Consider the following 17,515-nt stretch of genomic DNA (forward strand, 5'->3'; position numbering starts at 1 on the left):
GCAAGGACCTGCTAAGAGAACTGAGGGTGAAGAAAGGGGTGTACAAGCTCTGGAAACAAGGCTGTGTCACCCGGGAAGAATACAGGGATGCCGTCCGAACTTGCAGATGTGGGATCAGGAAAGCCAAGGCGCAGGCAGAACTGAACTTGGCGAGGGATGTGAAAAACAACAAGAAAACCTTCTACAGGTACATTGGCCAGAAGAGACAGGCCAAAATGGGCGTGCCTACTCTGGTAAATTCAAAAGGAGAAATGGCTTCAACAGATGAAGAGAAAGCTGAGGTGCTGAATGAGTTCTTCACCTCGGTCTTCACTGGTGGCCAGGATTCTAGTCTTTTTCACGTCCCTAAGTCTTGCACCCCCATACCTCCATGTGGGGACCAAGGAGGTAAATCCCTCCCCACTGTAAGGGTAGAGCAAGTCCGAGAGTGCCTCCTTAGACTGAATGAGTATAAGTCTATGGGGCCAGATGGCGTGCATCCCAGGGTCCTGAAGGAGCTGGCTGAGGTGGTTGCTGAGCCGCTCTCCATCATATTTGAAAAGTCGTGGCTGTCAGGTGAGGTCCCGGATGATTGGAGGAAGGGTCACGTCACTCCCATTTACAAGAAGGGGAGCAGGGACGACCCGGGTAACTACAGGCCGGTGAGTCTCACCTCTGTGCCTGGGAAGATTATGGAACAGATCCTCCTGGACAACATGCTTGATCACATAAAGAACGAGCATGTGATCCGAGACAGCCAGCATGGCTTCACCAGGGGAAGGTCATGCTTAACTAATCTTGTGGCCTTCTATGATGGAGTGACGGCGTTGGTGGATGAAGGGAAGGCGACCGATGTCATTTACCTGGACCTGAGCAAGGCCTTTGACATGGTCCCCCATCACATCCTCATCTCCAAATTGGAGGGAGGTGGATTTGATGGGTGGACAACTCGATGGATAAGCAATTGGTTGAAAGGCCGCAGACAGAGGGTGGTGGTCAATGGCTCTATGTCCAGGTGGAGGCCGGTAACGAGCGGCGTCCCTCAAGGGTCTGTCTTGGGACCGGTGCTCTTTAACATCTTTGTTAATGACATCGATGAGGGAATGGAGTGCACCCTCAGCAAGTTTGCTGACGACACCAAGCTGAGTGGTGCAGTCGATACGGTGGAGGGAACAGATGCCATTCAGAGGGACCTTGACAGGCTGGAAAGCTGGGCTCGGGTGAACCTAATGAGGTTCAACACGGCAAAGTGCAAGGTTTTGCACTTGGGCCGGAAGAACCCCAGGCACCTGTACAGCCTGGGAGGAGTTGTCCTTGAGAGCAGCTCGGCTGAAAAAGACCTAGGGGTCCTGATAGATGAGAAACTTAACATGAGCCAGCAGTGCGCTCTGGCAGCCCGGAAAGCAAATGGGATCCTGGGCTCCATCAGGAGAGGGGTGGTCAGCAGGGATAGGGAGGTGATCGTCCCTCTCTACTCTGCTCTTGTGAGGCCCCATCTGGAGTACTGTGTCCAGGTGTGGAGCCCTCAGTACAAAAAAGATATGGAGATTTTGGAAAGGGTCCAGAGGAGGGCCACAAAGATGATCAGGGGGCTGGAGCACCTCCCCTATGAGGACAGGCTGAGGGAGTTGGGTTTGTTCAGCCTGGAGAAGAGAAGGTTGCGAGGTGACCTCATTGCAGCCTTTCAATACCTGAAGGGAACTTACTCCCAGGAGGGGAGTAAACTCTTCGAAAGGGCTGATAATAGCAGGACTAGGGGAAATGGTTTTAAGTTGAAGGAGGGAAGATTTAGGTTGGATGTTAGGGGTAAGTTCTTTACTAGAAGGGTGGTTAGGTCCTGGAACAGGCTGCCCAGTGACGTTGTGGATGCCCCGTCCTTGGAGGTGTTCAAGACCAGGTTGGACAGGGCCCTGGGCAACCTGATCTAGTAAATGTGTATGTTTGTTGGCCCTGCTAGGCGGGGGGTTGGAACTACATGATCCTTGAGGTCCCTTCCAACCCGGGTAATTCTGTGATTCTGTGATTCTGTGATTCTTCCCCACCTTGTCCCCTCCTTTTCTGATGGAAGCCAGGATACCATCGGCCTTCCAGGCTGCAAGCACACACTGCTGGTTCATGTTTTGTTTTTAATATACCAGGACCCCTAAGTCCTCCTCTGCAAGGCTACTCTCAAGGAGTTCTTCTCCCAGTCTGTTCACATAATGGAGATTACCCCAAACAAAATACAAAATCTTACCCTTTACTTTATTGAACCTCATTAGGTTCACACATTTTTGGAGCTGACCAAGGTCCCTCTGAATGGCATCCCTTCCTTCTGTCACATCAACTGCACTGCTCAGCTCAGTGTTATCAGCAAACTTGCTGAGTGCGCCCTCAAACCCATCCTCTATGTCACTGATAAAGATGTTAAAGAGTACAGGACCTAAGACAAACCCCTGGGCAACACTGTTCTCTACCGGCCTCCACCTGGACACAGAGCTATTGACCACAATCCTCTGGATGTGACCTTCCAACCAATTCCTTGTCCATCAAATAGTCCACTCTTCAAATCCACATCTCTCTGATTTACAGGTAAGAATGTGGTGGGGGACAACATATAGAAGTCCAGGCAGTTGACATCAGTAGCCTTCCCTTTATCCACCTATGCTGTCACTCGATCATAGAAGACCGCCAGATGGATGTTAAAATTGGCTACTAAATTTCGAGTTAACTCAAGAGTTTGAAAAGAGATAACATAAAAGCACTTGGCTTTTTTGGTGGTTTTTGGTTTTTCTTTTTGGTGAATGAAGAAGGCTGAAAATGGATGCAGTCATGTACTTTGCTGCTCTAATCAATATAATTTCATGCATTCCTCTGTGGGTTTTGATGAGTTCTGCAGATCAATGATGCTGCATTTAAACACAAGCTAAGCAGTAATTACAGACGCATGCAAGATTTATTTATCTGGTGGCACTGCACCAGTTGATGGAAGGATTAGTTGGATCCAATCAATGTTTGAGGTTTCTCAAAATTAAAGAGCCTTTTGGCTTCAACTGCAAAGTGAAAATAAAAATAACCCTTGAATCCCAGGAGAGGCCCCTTGTGTCCACATAGGGAATGCTGCGGGATGGGTCTGGGCCACCTCATACCCACATCTGTGTGACACTGCTTCCACCAAGCCCTGCCTTTGCACCCTGATACATCATTCATGTTGGGTCTTCATGTGCTCACTACACGACCTCGGGGCTTGGGATTGGACTGAGGAGAATTAAGGCAGAAGCAGGGAGATGAGCAGTGTGAAGGAAGAAGGGGAACAAGCAGCTCTCCAGGACTGTCTCTGGTGTGCTGTGAGCCTGCATGCCACACTGCGCTGTGAGTGGAACAGCTGGGGGACTGCAGCCTAAGCACAGAGGTGCGTAACGCGGCTGTTGTCATGGGGACACGAGGCAGAGGATGCGAGATAGCATGCTTAAAGGAAGATTATGGAGTCTGTCCAATTTTAATTCGTGTTTTTCTTCTTGACGTGGGCTACGTGTCCTTAAAGGAGCCCTCCCTCCTGCAGAGCAAAGGAGCTTATTCCCCAGGGTACCAGGCAGTCCCACACTGCAATGCACTTTTCTGGGACCTTGGGCAGGTGCTTGCTCTGCAGCCAGATCTCCTCTCAAGCTGATGGAAAGTGGTAACACACCATCAGAGGAAGCAGGACCAAAGCAAAACCTATGGCTTCCCATTGCACTTCTGTTCTAGGGGCAAGGGAACGCAGGGAGGAGGATGAATGGAGCAAGGTGGGTGAAGCAGAGTTCTGCATGTTGTCTGAGATGTGGTGCCTGCAGCCCAAAGTTCAGCAGCAGCAGCCTGAGGGGCTCCCAGCCCACAGCCAGCTGAGCACCATGGTCAGGGCACTCATAGCCCCACTCTGCTTGGGGATGGAGAGTCAGGAAAGAGGGCAGAGGGCTCTCAGGTGTGTGCAGATCAACAGACACCAACGTTAGAGAAGGCCTTGCTAAGATAAGCAGGTCGTGAGGGTGACCTCTGTGCATTCACCACACTTTCTGTTTACTACTGACTATTTTAAGCATATGCTCTTAAGCCTCCCATAGTGATCACAGATGTCTGAATAAACACAGTAGAGCTAAACCTCATTTCCCTGCCTGTGCAAAGAAAACAACCAGTTCTACCAACTCTGAGGAGCACAGGCAAGTGGAAAATCCATCCAGCCCTGCCCAGAGGATAGCCCCAGGTGGGGGGAAGCTGCTCATATGCCTGCGGGGTGTCAGCATCACCTTTCAAGATGGGCACTGCCACTGAAGCATGCTCATTTTTTTCTTTTTTTCCTGAGTTTATCTGGAGGTTCTGTCTATGTGTCATTTCTTCGTTAATGCCTTTTTGCTCAATGAGATAATCTTCTAGGGATTTCTCATAGTAAAGTTGATGTTGCCAGTAGCTAGAGTGAAGATTTTCACCTGGACTCCATTATCAATTCCCAGCTCTCAGGAGATACTGGCTGGTGTCAGCATCACATTGCTGCAGACTTCCTGCTGTTCCTGGACACTTTGGATTTGTCCTCACTGCTCAGCACACCCCCAGTCCTCTGTTTCTCATTGTTGTGCATTGTAAGACAGAGGACATGCTTCAATGGAAGCGTTTAAACTGACTCTAACTGTCATCAGTAGGGGGTAATGCCTCGTGTTTTCTGAATGAGGATGTAGAGATGGTTAAGAACTATTTAAAAGCCCACGTACCCACAGCCATACTGGGATGCAATGGGAAATGACGATCTATGCCATTAGAAGTGCTGCCAGGCTTTCAGAGCCACACTGATGTCTTGTGGGGTATTTTGTGACCTGGGTTTATGATTTTGAAGTGATTAATTTCTTCTCAAGCCTAATTCCCAGCAAATTTGCTGCTCTGCCCTGGGAGACAGTGTAACCCAGTAGGGAAAGGGTTACAGCGAGGCAGAGAGCATCATAAATCGCAGCAAGAGGGAGGCTTGGACTCCATGCCAGAATCAGAGCTGACGCTTCCCTGGCGGGGTTCCACAGTGCGGTTTGTGCCTGATTTCTTTTTCCCTGTAACTCTTCTTTCCCTTTCCAACAGCACAGAGGAGATTCTGCCTGAAATCTGGGCTCAGAAGCATTTCTGCCCTTCTTTCCCAATGAATTCAGCCCCAGAAGAGACCCCCACAGACCTCTGCAGAGATGCTTTCTCCATGTACTGAAGCACTTGAAGAGTGCTGGAGGTGGGGAAAATGCAGCTGGGGGATTTTGGCACAAAGACCAGTGCTTGATCTGCTCGAGCTCCTGCCTCCATCTGCACTGAACCACGCTACCATGACCAAAATGATCAGCCCTGCAAGGAGACAGGAGTGAAGAGACATATGGGAGAATGGAAGGTGTGAGTTTGGGTGTCTCTGGTAACAGGAAAAGGTCACACATCTGCAGCATCTGAGGCTTGCAGTCTATCAGGCCAATCCAGCCTGGCAGGAGTTGTGCACAGGAGCATGGCAGGCAAGCCAGTAACACAGCACTGTCATGTTCAACTGCCCTGCCCAAAGCAGTGACTGTCCCATCGAAGTGTGCACTCCTGGGCTTTCAGGGGGAAAAAAAAAAAGCCAGGAAGCCTTTTTGACACCTCCAAGAGATGGAGGAGGCAGGAAGCCCACAGCTGGCACCTGGTCTGGGCTGTGTCCAGGCAGTGTCCATCCCCATGCTCCTGCTCACCTGTGGGTTGGGGGAAGTCAGAGCCCTTTCTGCCCATCCCTAGTTAAGCATCTTCGTGCCAAGCCCTCACCAGACAGCCTGCCTTGTACCATATGCATGTCTCATTGAACCCTGGTCCCAGCCATGGCCATTGGCATGGCAGCCCCTAGAAAAGCAGAACTTAAACCTCAGCTGGAAATCAACCAGTGCAGGTTGAATGTTGGCTCAGTGCTTGCACTGGGTAAGCAAGACACAAAGCGGTGTTTGCTACAGGGTTGATTAGAGCTATTAGATCAATTAGTCTGTGAAACAATCACTGCCCAGGGCTCCGTGAGGCACATCTCCATTCCAGCAGGATTGCTGTGACCAAGTGCTGGGACCCTCCCTGCTGTCAAGGTGGGCACCAAAACCTACCCCAGGCCCCCCTCATCCCTGCCCTTGCTTTGCTTTGCTTCAACCTTTGCTGCTCTCAGCACCATAGACTTCCATGTCTCATAGATAGCATTTCCTGCTGCCATGCCCTGGTGCTCATAGCAGGTGGGGAACTGAACCGAGGGGCTACTCCTGGCATTCCTTGCGCGTCTGGGTTCTGCATCCCCATCTCAACCTGTTCCTGTGGTTTCACTGCAACTGTTGCAGTGTTTGCTATTTTTTTTCTTTTCATTCTGTTCTCTTCTAAAGCCCTGTCCCCTCAAGACTGCATACTGGATGGACAATTTGCTTAAGGAAACAAAAAAAGGAATTTCCAGCCCTTCTGTTCAAAGACAAAAGGCTTTAAAGCGTAAGCCCGGCTTAGGAAACAGCAGATAAAAGCAATTTTCCAATGATTGCCTTAATACATATTGAAAAATGTGGGCTTTCTAAGCTAAGCTCATGACTGGTTTGGGATTTTGCTCATAACCTCGGACACCTGAGCACAGTGATGCCTTGCTCCTTGCCTTGGTCCAGTGCACTGTGTGAGTGTGTGCCAGCTCCGGCTGCTGGCAGGAGAGCTGCAAGGAGGGAAACAGGGACATAAATATACCCTGTGTACACGGGGCTATCTGCACGGCCCTGCTCTGCCGCCCCATCACTCTGTCGCTTCCGGTGTCTGCAACCCATGTGGGAGACACTTAGCTCCATCCCAGAGCCTGGCTACAAAGAAACCCCCACGTTCCTGCCATTCTTTGCCATTTAAGGATTTCAAACAAGCAGCACATCCATCAGAAAGCATGCGTGCCTGCCTCTCAGTCTGGCCCTTCTCATGGACGGTGCCAGACCTGACACCAGGGGTGTGAAGAAGAGCCCCAGCATGCCGGGCTGATGCAGCACAGGGCTGAGGACTGAGAGCAGAGCCTGGCCCTGAGGACAGAGGTTGAGATGCTGTAAGAGCATCCTCGAGGGAGGATGCCCCCATGTGAGCAATACCAAAAGGCAAAGCCAGTGGGAAACAGGGGCTAGGTACCAGCAAAAAAGCAAATGGAATGAAAAAACAATAAAATCCCCCCAAGGCACAGTGGCAGCCTGCCAGTCCCAGCTGGTTTCATAAGGACACTGCAGCCTAAAAATACACAAATGCACAAATACTCAGCCAAAGAACAAGTCCGATCTCCCTGCACAGAATCTGTCACCCAGAGCCCCTGCTCAGCCATGAGCAGCAGCCCATCAGGGTTCAGGACTACAGTTCAACAGGTTTCCTCTGGGGGTAAATCAGAGAGTGTTTATTGGTGGTGCTGGCAGTTCTAGTGCTCTAAACAAACCCTGACAAGAGAAGAGGCTGTTCCCAAACTCTGGCAGTTTCCTCCCCTTCAGACAAAGCAACTGCAGAGCAGCTCTGTGTTTTCTGCTGCGTTCCAGCAGGCTCTCACTGTGGACAAGCCACTGCCTACAGCCCATGTGTCTCTCCAGGCTGACAGCATCTCAGCTTCACGTGATTTTTAGGTTTCCTTCTTTCCAGACCACAAGTTTACTTTTGCACAAATGAGCTCAGGCTGCCAATGTTAGTCAGCCAAGCCATGGCACCCCAAGAAGCTTCATGATATCATTTTCCCAGATTTGGGGAGGAGAAAAGAGACCATGCCAGCACATTTTCTGTTAGCGACAGACCATTTCCCACTCTGATAAAGGCACTGGTGCAATGCTCCCCTTCTCTCACTGCTTTCCAGGCCCTGCTACCAACCAGCCCTTTGGAAAGGAGAGCACCAACTGCCCGGTCCTGCTGACGAGTAATTACAGAATCAGTAAGGCTGGAAAAGTTCTCTAAGATCATTAAATCCAACCTGAACCCACCCACCATGCCCACTGACCACATCTCCATGGTTCCTGAACACCTCAAGGATGGTGACTTTACCAGCAAACTCAGTCCTTGCAATGTCCTGGCACAGTCTGTGGGGCTGGGGGAGCACTGCTTAACACACACCCTTGAGATGCCGTGACATGGCCTCTACCCTGCTTAGGGATAATAGCTGTAGTCCCTGGAGAGACTGCAACTAATATGGGAGAAATCGGCTCTCTGGATGAATGAAGACTGAGGTTGGAATACTAGAAAACATCAAGCTGATTCCAAAGATAACATTTTTCCTGAGGTGCTCTTCCCTCTAGCTCACAATCAGCCCTAGATGTGGTCACGTAACAATAACAATCCCTTCATTTATGAGAATGACACATTACAGCCTGGGACCTCTACCAGACCCTCCCTTGCTGGATTCTAGGAGGCTGCCATTCAGCTGGGCCCTTCCTCCCCACACTGGGGTAACAGAGGCTTCACATCCCAGAAATGGCCCCACTAGAGACCTGGCACAGCCAGACACCACGGAAAGCCATTTGCAATGAGAATTGGTGGGGATCCAGCAGTGCTGGTGATTTTAGTCAACCAACTCTACACTTTAGGAGCTGTTTTGTTTTGCTTATCACAGGGGGAACTTAATTATTCAAAGCTGGTCATCATATTTACTTACAGGGTTAAATTAAACCATAAATTCAGACAAATGTATCTACATCTCTGCCTGTGATGTATTTTCCCTGTCTGCCTGGGCTCCAAGACACAAAGGTGGATTGTTCAATAAACAGTGCAGCACAGTCATACCAATTAATTGGATTGTTCCATTTATGCTGCTATTCCCTCCAATTAAACACAAATGAGCTCAAGTGACAGACACGAATAAGAAGGGAGGACAGAAAAACGTAATGCAAAAGCTGTGATAAGAAAATGAAATCCAAGCACCTGATCAGAATATTAATGCAAAACCTTGACCTATAATTCTTCTTTCCTCAGCCTGAGAGAGCCAGCAACAATGGCTGCTTATTAAAACAGACTGTGTCCTGATGGCTGTGTGTAATTCCACGTCCTGAAGCGCCACGATCTGAATGTCTACCTTGCTGCCAACATTTATTTTGCAGAGCTGCATAGTCCTGAAGCATAGAGCTCTTGCACGGGGTAAAGAAGCCTGGGTGCACTACTTAGGCCTTGTGGGCTAAATGGGATCAGATAGTACTGCTTGCCCACATGCAGCCTTCTCCAGAGCACCCAGCAAGGCAGCATTGCTGATTGCAGCAGGATTCACCTCTTTCCCCCTTAACCTCCACGCTGATGAGCTGGCTGCAAGCAGGAGACTGCAACCATCAGGGAAGTGGGAACAGAAATTACTTGGGGAAAGTTGTGCCAAGTTCTGTGAAGAGAGGAGCTGCAGGAGCCCAGTTTTCTGTGGGGTTCAGTCTTGCCATGGGGAGGAAGGCAGGGCCAACTTCAAAGTTAAACTCAGGTTGCAACTGAGGGGGCTCAGCTGTGAGTATTCCCAAGGCTGGAGATATTACAGCAACCTGTTCCAATGGCGCTCTGCTGGGGCTCACTCCAGAAACAGTTCCCTACATCACCACAATGTCTGGCTCCAACTAATCGTGTTGCCATGTGGGATGCAATAAGCATTGGCAAGGAAGGTGATACTGCCATACAATGACAACTTCTTTGCAAGGAGAAAAGATCAGAAAGCAATCCCACATGAGCAGGTGTGAGAGGGAAAGCATCACTGTTTTAACCTGAGCTCAGTGCAATACTTCCTTACGGCACTGCACAAGGAGTTCCCGAAAATGGGCTGACTGAAGCAGTATCCAGTGGTTTTCAGATACCAAAGTTGTTAGCTACACTGGGACAGCAGACACAACTGCACCCCTCCCTCTTCACACTGCACTGAGTTCCCCTTTGGAAGCAGATCTCCCTACAGAGAGCCAAAGGCAGCAAGTTTCCTAAGCCTCGACACCTCAGATGTGTAAAGATGGATGGGTTGAACGCATATCTAAAATACTTTGCAGTTTCATGGTAGTTTCACAGGCCTGGCATTATCAAGTGATCTTTCAGTGTAGTTGGAAGCCAGAGAATAACTTGAGATGGATTCTTTTTTTCTCTGTGTATATGTGTACTTGCAAACTGCCTCTGCCCACACATCTTGCCTGCGTGGATATGTGCATGGAGGAGTGGTGCTCATGTGGATGCTCTGTCTGTTCCAATCCCCTCCTCATATCTGAGGCTGCCCAAAGCAGGTCCCCAAACCTGGGTGCTCACCATCAGATCTTCCCTCCACACTGCACTCCCTGACAAGGCTAATTAGGAGCTTGAGGACAGGAAGCACAAGACAGTTTTTAACTCTGAACAAAAGCATGAGATTAAGGAAACCAGCTGGAAACCTCTATTTTGCTGATTTTGAAAGCAAAATGTGGGTCACAGATGTGCTTCCACAGACAGAAATTGGCTGGACAAGAAAAGGCATCAGCAATGCCCAGACTTTTTGATCATCAGAGGTAGATTTAGCTCCTAGGCACACAGACAAGAAAGGAAGAGGAGACAAAGTAGGAATAAAAACATAATCAGGAGATTAGGAATGTGGAACTCAACCCACCCATAAATTTGCCTGAGGGAATGATAAAAAGTGCAGTAATGACAAATGATGGAACCCATGGCTATCTCTCACTCTCTTTCTCTTGCTGTCCTTGCTGTTTTACTTTTTGCTGTACAAGAATTGAGGCTCCTTGCAGAGCTTCCCCTCTTCCTCTGTCACATTTTTTCTCTGCAAGAGTGCTATTTTCCACTTTTCCTTTGCAGCAGATATAAAAACCCTGCTAAAAAGAGGCTGAATTTAGAGCCAAAAGAAACAAAGCTTTGCAGGAAAGTCCAGACTGTTAAGGAGAGCAGGTAACAACGTGCTCCTGCTCATCTCTGACAGGAGAAAAGAGCTATTACTGAGTTTGTGTTTATGCTAATAAGAAATATTAAATCTATTTTCAGAGAAATTAATGATAGACTAATAAGAGCCCTGCTGCTCTCACAGGCTGTTGATTAGCCGGAGGTTTGCTCTCCCAGGGCACACAGCAGAAGGCCTGTTGTTCCCATTTCAAAAATCAAGGCAAAGCACTGGGAGTGCAGCTCAGGACAAGCAGAGCACTGGCCAGGAGTGAGCCCTAGTGACAGCACAGGGCTGCTTTGGTCTGTCAGCTCCGCCTTGTCTGAAGCTGTAGGATGCAGGCGACAGTCACAGTGCCTTTATCTATCAAATAAAGCAAATGCCAATGGCTGACCTTGCATTTACTGATGTGGAGAAGCCCAGGCAGTGGTTTCTGGGCAGCAGATAGGGATTTCAGCAAAGCTTTCAGTGCATTCAGGATGCTTGTGACACAGTGGGGATGAAGGGCAGTGCCTCAGCTGCCCCCAGCAGCTCCACCTGTGCTGCCCTGCAGGTCTCCGACTGCTTCAGACTTTGTGACCCCAGCAGTAATCTTCCCTCCTGCCAGCAAGCATCAGCTCCCATGCTTGGCACCAAGAGAAGCCCAAAATAAGGGAGATGCCCGTATGCTGGCAGCCCAACTCGCTATCATCATCTCTGTTTTTCCCATCTGAGGATTTCAGATTCAGCTTTTGTCCGGAATTTGTTTTTCTTAACCCTAATGGAAACCCATTCAGTAGTTGCTAGTGCTTTAAAGCCAATATCAGTGTCAATAAAGACAAGTCCTTTCCCAGGAGAGAGAAAAAAATAGAAAACTATCTCAAATTTTTCTCTCATGCAGAAGAAAACAACCTCGAAGCACTGAAAGATTAAATGCAAAATATGCCTCTTTTCACTGGGTGTCCACTGGGCGTGAATAAGTGCCAACTGAGCTCTCACTTGCATCACCATCTGGTGCGATGCACCAGGGCCCAGAGCTGCCGCGGGACACACTGGAGTCCCTGCCCTGTGACAGCATCTCTGCTCCTGATGACGGAAACACCACAGGCTCTGGATATGGGCATGCAAAGGACTTTGTTATCATCAGCTTCACCCGCTGCCCTAGTGCAGAAATGAGATCCCTGCCACAAGAAAAGGCACATCCCGGGGCAGCAGAGACAGCGCAACCCTCCTCTGGCTGTGCATGCAACCAAGGTTAGGGAAAGGGAGTTTCCCTGAGGGAAAGGCCTGCGTCCTCTTCTTCCCAACAATTTGTGTCATTGTCACAGCCTTGTAGGGGGACTTTTTTTGGGTCCCCAATTCTGGGAGATGGAAAATGTGCCCAAAGTTATTTTTTCTCCCTGCTTTATGTGGCAGATGTCTGTCTCGTTGGGTGCATCCTCAAGGTGAGCAGGTGAGCAGTTAAAGTACTTTGGCACCAGCTCCCTGGGTATGTGTGTCTGTGTGCTCACCCAGGGACAGGGGAATCCACCATTTTACCCCCTCAAAAGATGTAGCCAGTGTTTTGCCAGGGAGGAGACACAGTTTAATGACGGAACGTAGCATGTCAGGTCCATGGTTGGACTTTGTGAACCCAAAGGTCTCCTCCAATCTGGATTATTCTAATGATTGTAGAAGGAGCAACACATAAGCCAACAGACTTTAACTTCTCCTCTCCTTCCATCCTTTCTTCTGTCATGGCCCCTCTTTTTGTGCTGACCAGCTTGAGAGTTTCAATGCAGAACAGGAGGCTTCCTTAGCAAAACCAGAAACAATTTTGTTGGGCTGCAAATGCACGTAGCCATCTCTGTGAATGCCACAGCACTGAGCCTCTTCAGTTCATGTCTAGAAACCGCTTGCGGTTTCAGAGCTCCTGCTGATGAATTACCCAGCATCTGGTCACACTGGGAGGGCAAGCTGATTGTTTTCAACTGCTGTATTGCATGGAAGGAGAATCAAAATACTTTCCTCAAGGTAATTGGCTCTAAAACAATTGAATTTTCCACAAGGTTGTAATGCAATTAGGACTGACATTTTATATAATTTATGTCTCTAATGATGTGTTTTTGCCATCACACACTTATTTTGTGGGGGGAAAAAATGGCAAGAAAAGGCAGATCTTGCTGTTACAGGCAAAGAAATATTGATTATACATGGATGTCCTCCTAGCAGTGATTAAAAGTCAGCATATTTTGGAATCATCATTTAGATGCGGTTGTTTGTGGTGTGAAATTGTTGGGTAGGATGCTGTGACACCAACCACACATCTGCAGAGTTCCCATTTTCTTTTTGGTCAGTGCCAGGAGATGTGTCATCACTCACGCTCTGCTGCAGCGCTGCAACAGCAAAGTAATTCTGTGTTCCCAAACTGCTCTGCCAGCTGGGATGGGAGGAGATGAAGCAGGCTGCTGATGGTCAGTGCCACCGCATGGAACACAGCCATCAGCTGCCCCTGTGTGTGGGTCTGTGCTTTGATGGAGCTCTAAACAGAGGTGCCAGGCAATGCAAACAGGCAAGAAATCCCAAACGGCTTGAGTCAGCTGGTGGACCTGATGACATGGGATACCGTGAAGCCAAAAGCGTGGATACAGCATTCCCCTTTTACCACTGGGGAACCTCTCTTTCTCTGACTATCAAAATAATCTCCTAGGGTAGAACTGGGAAAAGGATTGTCCTGTGCTTGCTCTGTCCCTATACTACACCATATTTTAGAGACTACTAAGATGCAGCACAGGGCCAGGGGGACATTTTGACTGACTGCAACAGCCACTGCGATTGAAATTGTGGCACAAAATGCTTTCGCCTCCTTGCCTGGGTAGGGACAAACAGACTGGAGAAATTATCATTAGAAATGGGCCTGAAATGAAACTGGGGAAGCACACAATATTTCTTCAGAGCCAGAGCAGCAGTTTATGGATAACTGTCCTGTTTTTGCAATGGGATGAACCAAAGTCATAGACACGATCACCATGAAAAGAAAGATCTGTATGTGGTTCCTAATGGTACAGATGCCGTTGACTGTATCATAAGAATAATGCAACGCTACCGTAAATGCAGATAATTCCATTACCCTTGTGTAGTGGAATCCCAGGGTCACAGCCTGAGCCTATGAGTGAGCTACGAGAGTGCGTGAGTGCCTGGAGCGGCGAGGGGCTCTGAAGCCACCCTACTTCCATGCAATCTGAGTCTGTGTGGGTTCCTCCCTTCCACCCACCCCTTTTCTCTTCTGAGGAGCGACTGTATGAACAGGGGAGGGGTCACATTCCTCAGCTCATCCCTTTCTCCAAGCTGTTACTAGGAGAGGTGAGTTAATTCCTTCTGATATCCTTTCCTATAGTGCCTGTTTCTCAAATAAAGGCTCCTTCATTGCCCTCATCTGCCCTACCCCTTGGTTGTAATCCAGCTGCCTACCAGTACCATGCATGACTATCAGAAAGGTGAAACCAAGAGCTGTAATGCCATACAAAGCAGGTGTCCGCACTCTTCTGTTACCCACTGGACATGAAGAAGCCATCAGCCACCTCCATGGACTGGCCAATGTCATTGGATTGGTTTGCAGGAACCTAACTTGAACAGTTTGAAAGCAGTTTGGGAACCTGGCCTCAGGGTTCCAGACCCCAGAATGGCCAGAGGGAAACATGAACGTCTTGCTTGATCCTTTTTACTTTGCAGCAGCCCATGACACAGCATGCATTCTAGTTAGTTTGTAGGCACTGCCATGATCAGATCCACTGCTGTAAGGCAACTGATGCCTCTGGGGCTACTTAGGTTAAAACTTTAACAAACCCAAGTGCATCTTCATTACACTAGAGCCCATCAAAAGGGATACTCACTATTGGGCCGAGTCATTGAGTTGATATTCCCGGGACCGGTTGAAGCATTCCTGGATCCCAGAGTCTGCCCAGAGCCTCATCATAGCTGACAGCAGCTCTGGAGAGAAGGGCTCTGTGTCCTCCATCCGACTTACAACATCGCAGACCATCTTGGCATCAGCCTGCAAAGAAGAGAAACCAGCAGTCACACAGATGCTGGAGGCAGGACTGGGAGCCAGCCATTTTTGAAAGAGTTCGTCCAGCATTCAGCAGCAGGAGGCTGCATACAGTGGGATGGGGCTGAAGATCCACCCCACTGCAGGAAGGGCAAAAGGAGGATGGAGCAAGGAAACCTCACTCCATAAGGGAACAGGTGCTTGTAAAGCCCACTTCATGTCAACACCAATTTCTATTTAGCAGACAGAGAAGGAAATCCATGTATATACAAGTACATATGCTAAACCAGTTCTGAAGTGATGCATATGCTGTACTGAATCCCATTTTACTGAGCATGTAACCTTGCTGAAGCAGAGACCATCTGTATCACACAGGACAGCAGAAAGGCTTCAGAAGCAGTTCTTTTCAGATGCTGCCTTATTGCTTCTTCCCAATTCCTGCTATTCCTATGCGCCCGTCTCTGCTCCAGGGCTAGTTCATGCTAACACATAACACCTTGGCTGTCTGCACTGCTTTGTGACTCACATGGAGAGGAATGTCCTGTGGTTCAGGAGTATGGCAGGGAGGGCAGAGCCAGCTGGTGACTTTCAGATGGGATCTTTTCTGGTGAGAAAAATCTGATTCACCGGAATAGCAACTTTATCCTGGAGGACATTGTTCTGACACAATTCGGGGCTGAAGGGTGTCTCAGATTTAGGATGGGAATGTCTAGACAGCCTCGGAGCAGCTGAGTGCTGTCCTGCTGTAAAAGCCCACAGTGGCCAATGCTTCACTTGCTTGTGAAGCAGGACACCCAAATCCTGACCCACAGGTTTGCTTTGCAGTGAGTAGCCCACCCACCCCTCCAGCCTCCCCAAACCCCAGCGATGCTGGCAGACCTGCAGAGTTTTTCTTTCACTGCTTTGTTAGCAGAAAAAAAATAAATTAAAAAATTGGAAAAGTCTCATCTTTTCACCACCTGAAATGAAACTAATTAGTATCATTATAATTAATCGGCAAAGAGGAGCATTTATCCTGCACTGTGTGCTTACAGCAAACTGATGAAGACAGCCTCCTTGTCTCATTACCTTTCCTTATGTCCCATCAGCAGCTCCCTATTTCTGTTCCCAGCCCTACATCCCACTTGACCCAGCTCTGTGGGCAGCTGTAGGGCTCCCAAGGGACCAGCATCTCTCCCAGCAGCTGCGAGCAGCTGAAGTGTATGGATGCGGAAGGCAACAGGTACAACACAAACTACATGGCCAGGGTCAAAGCTCTTCTTCTGCAGCTTCTATTCATTGAACCTGTTCAAAAATCACAGGGCACTGAGCTGCTAGCAATGGAGACAGATGTCCTATACTCAGAGGAAAAGCTTCAAGTCCACAGAACATCAAGGGATATGATTTAGCTGGGAAGTATTGGTAATGGTTGGACTGGATGAACTTCTAGGTCTTTTCCATCCTTGATAATTCTGTGATTCTGTGATTCTGTCCCCATATGCTGCAGAAGTCTCAGTACTGTATGGTGACATCATCCCATAAAACTTAATGGGGTGGAGTCTGTGCTTTGAAGACTTTATGAACATAAAGATGTTTTCACAGAATGCTTAACTTTGTATTTTCCTGCCCAGAAATCCTCCCAGCCCTCCATAGACTCTGCTCATTTTAAAGAAGCTGTCGTGGTGACTCACACCTCAAAGCCAAGGCAAGCAAAGAGCCTTGAAGGGCTCAGTTAATTTTAAAGCTAATTTTCTGCCCCGGAGTGCTTCGTGAGCCCAGCGAATATTCATAAACCACCAGCACAGCTTTTCTGCCCTGCTGCAGCTGCAATTCTTCTCCTTGCAGAGGTTTTGAACAGCACACAACCTGATGAAGGCTGGTCAGCTCAGTGCTGCACTCACTTCAGGCACCCCGCGGCCATCAGATGGACTGTGAGCTTCACAAGGTATCCAAACCATGCTGCAGCAAGCTGCTTTCATTCAGGGAAGGGGGAGTTCTCTCCTACATTACCTCGAATGTTAGCAGGGAGGATTTACAGGTGTAAGTCACAGATCGGCTCATCTGTCTGAGATGGCAAAGCAGATCTGAAGCTCTCCAGCTGTAAAGGGCAGGACCTGGGCTGCTTCTGCCCTTTGTGGACTTAACTGGGGATTGCTTTGCACCGAGATCAGAGGGAATGTCACAGCCATCACAGTGTGCTGGGAAAGAGCTGCCTCCCTTTTTCCTCTATGGGGATGTGTGGCAGTCCCCTGCAGCGTAATACTCAGCAGCTCTGAGCAGAGGATGTTGATGGATGGCAGTGACAGAATGGGAGCTGGCAGGGACAGGCATTGAGGCCACGGTCACCAGGTCTGTGCGGACAAGCAGTGGGGCTGAGCTCACTGTGCAAGGGTTGTTCTGGGAGATGCAAATGGAGAACACCTGCAGCAGCTCTGAAGTCACTGGGAGTCTCATTTTGGAACGGAAAGGCTCCTTTCCAAAGCATGAGAGCTCTGTGCAGGGCACAGAAAGCACAGTGCCCCTGCTAGCAGTGACAGCACTGGCAGCTGGGTTTTGTTTTGCTGAGCCAACAGTCCGACTCTTACTTTTGTACACCCAGGAAAAGCAGAGAAATGAGTGTCTTTAAAAATACCCCTCCCCTCCCTGACGATAAAGCCCCTCTGCCGAGTAGCATGGGCTGCACATGGGTCCACACGTTTGTTAGGTGATTTAACAAGCAA

At 48.9% G+C, this 17,515-nt stretch overlaps 1 protein-coding gene across 3 annotated transcripts in view; it reads right to left on the reverse strand.

Moving 5' to 3' along the window:
• The window catches only part of GNAO1 (G protein subunit alpha o1), a 114,941-nt gene that overhangs the window by 26,200 nt on the left and 71,226 nt on the right, over window positions 1-17,515 (reverse strand). For all 3 annotated transcript variants that reach the window (XM_015873859.3, XM_085551646.1, XM_015873858.3), the window contains exon 4: window positions 14,662-14,822. In XM_015873859.3, coding sequence (XP_015729345.2) covers window positions 14,662-14,822 — 161 coding nt within the window. The remainder of the gene's footprint in view (window positions 1-14,661; window positions 14,823-17,515) is intronic.

This window comes from Coturnix japonica, chromosome 6 (assembly GCF_054131305.1).
Source record: "Coturnix japonica strain WE chromosome 6, WE-NBRP24, whole genome shotgun sequence".
In the NCBI taxonomy this organism is placed as follows: Eukaryota; Metazoa; Chordata; class Aves; order Galliformes; family Phasianidae; genus Coturnix; species Coturnix japonica.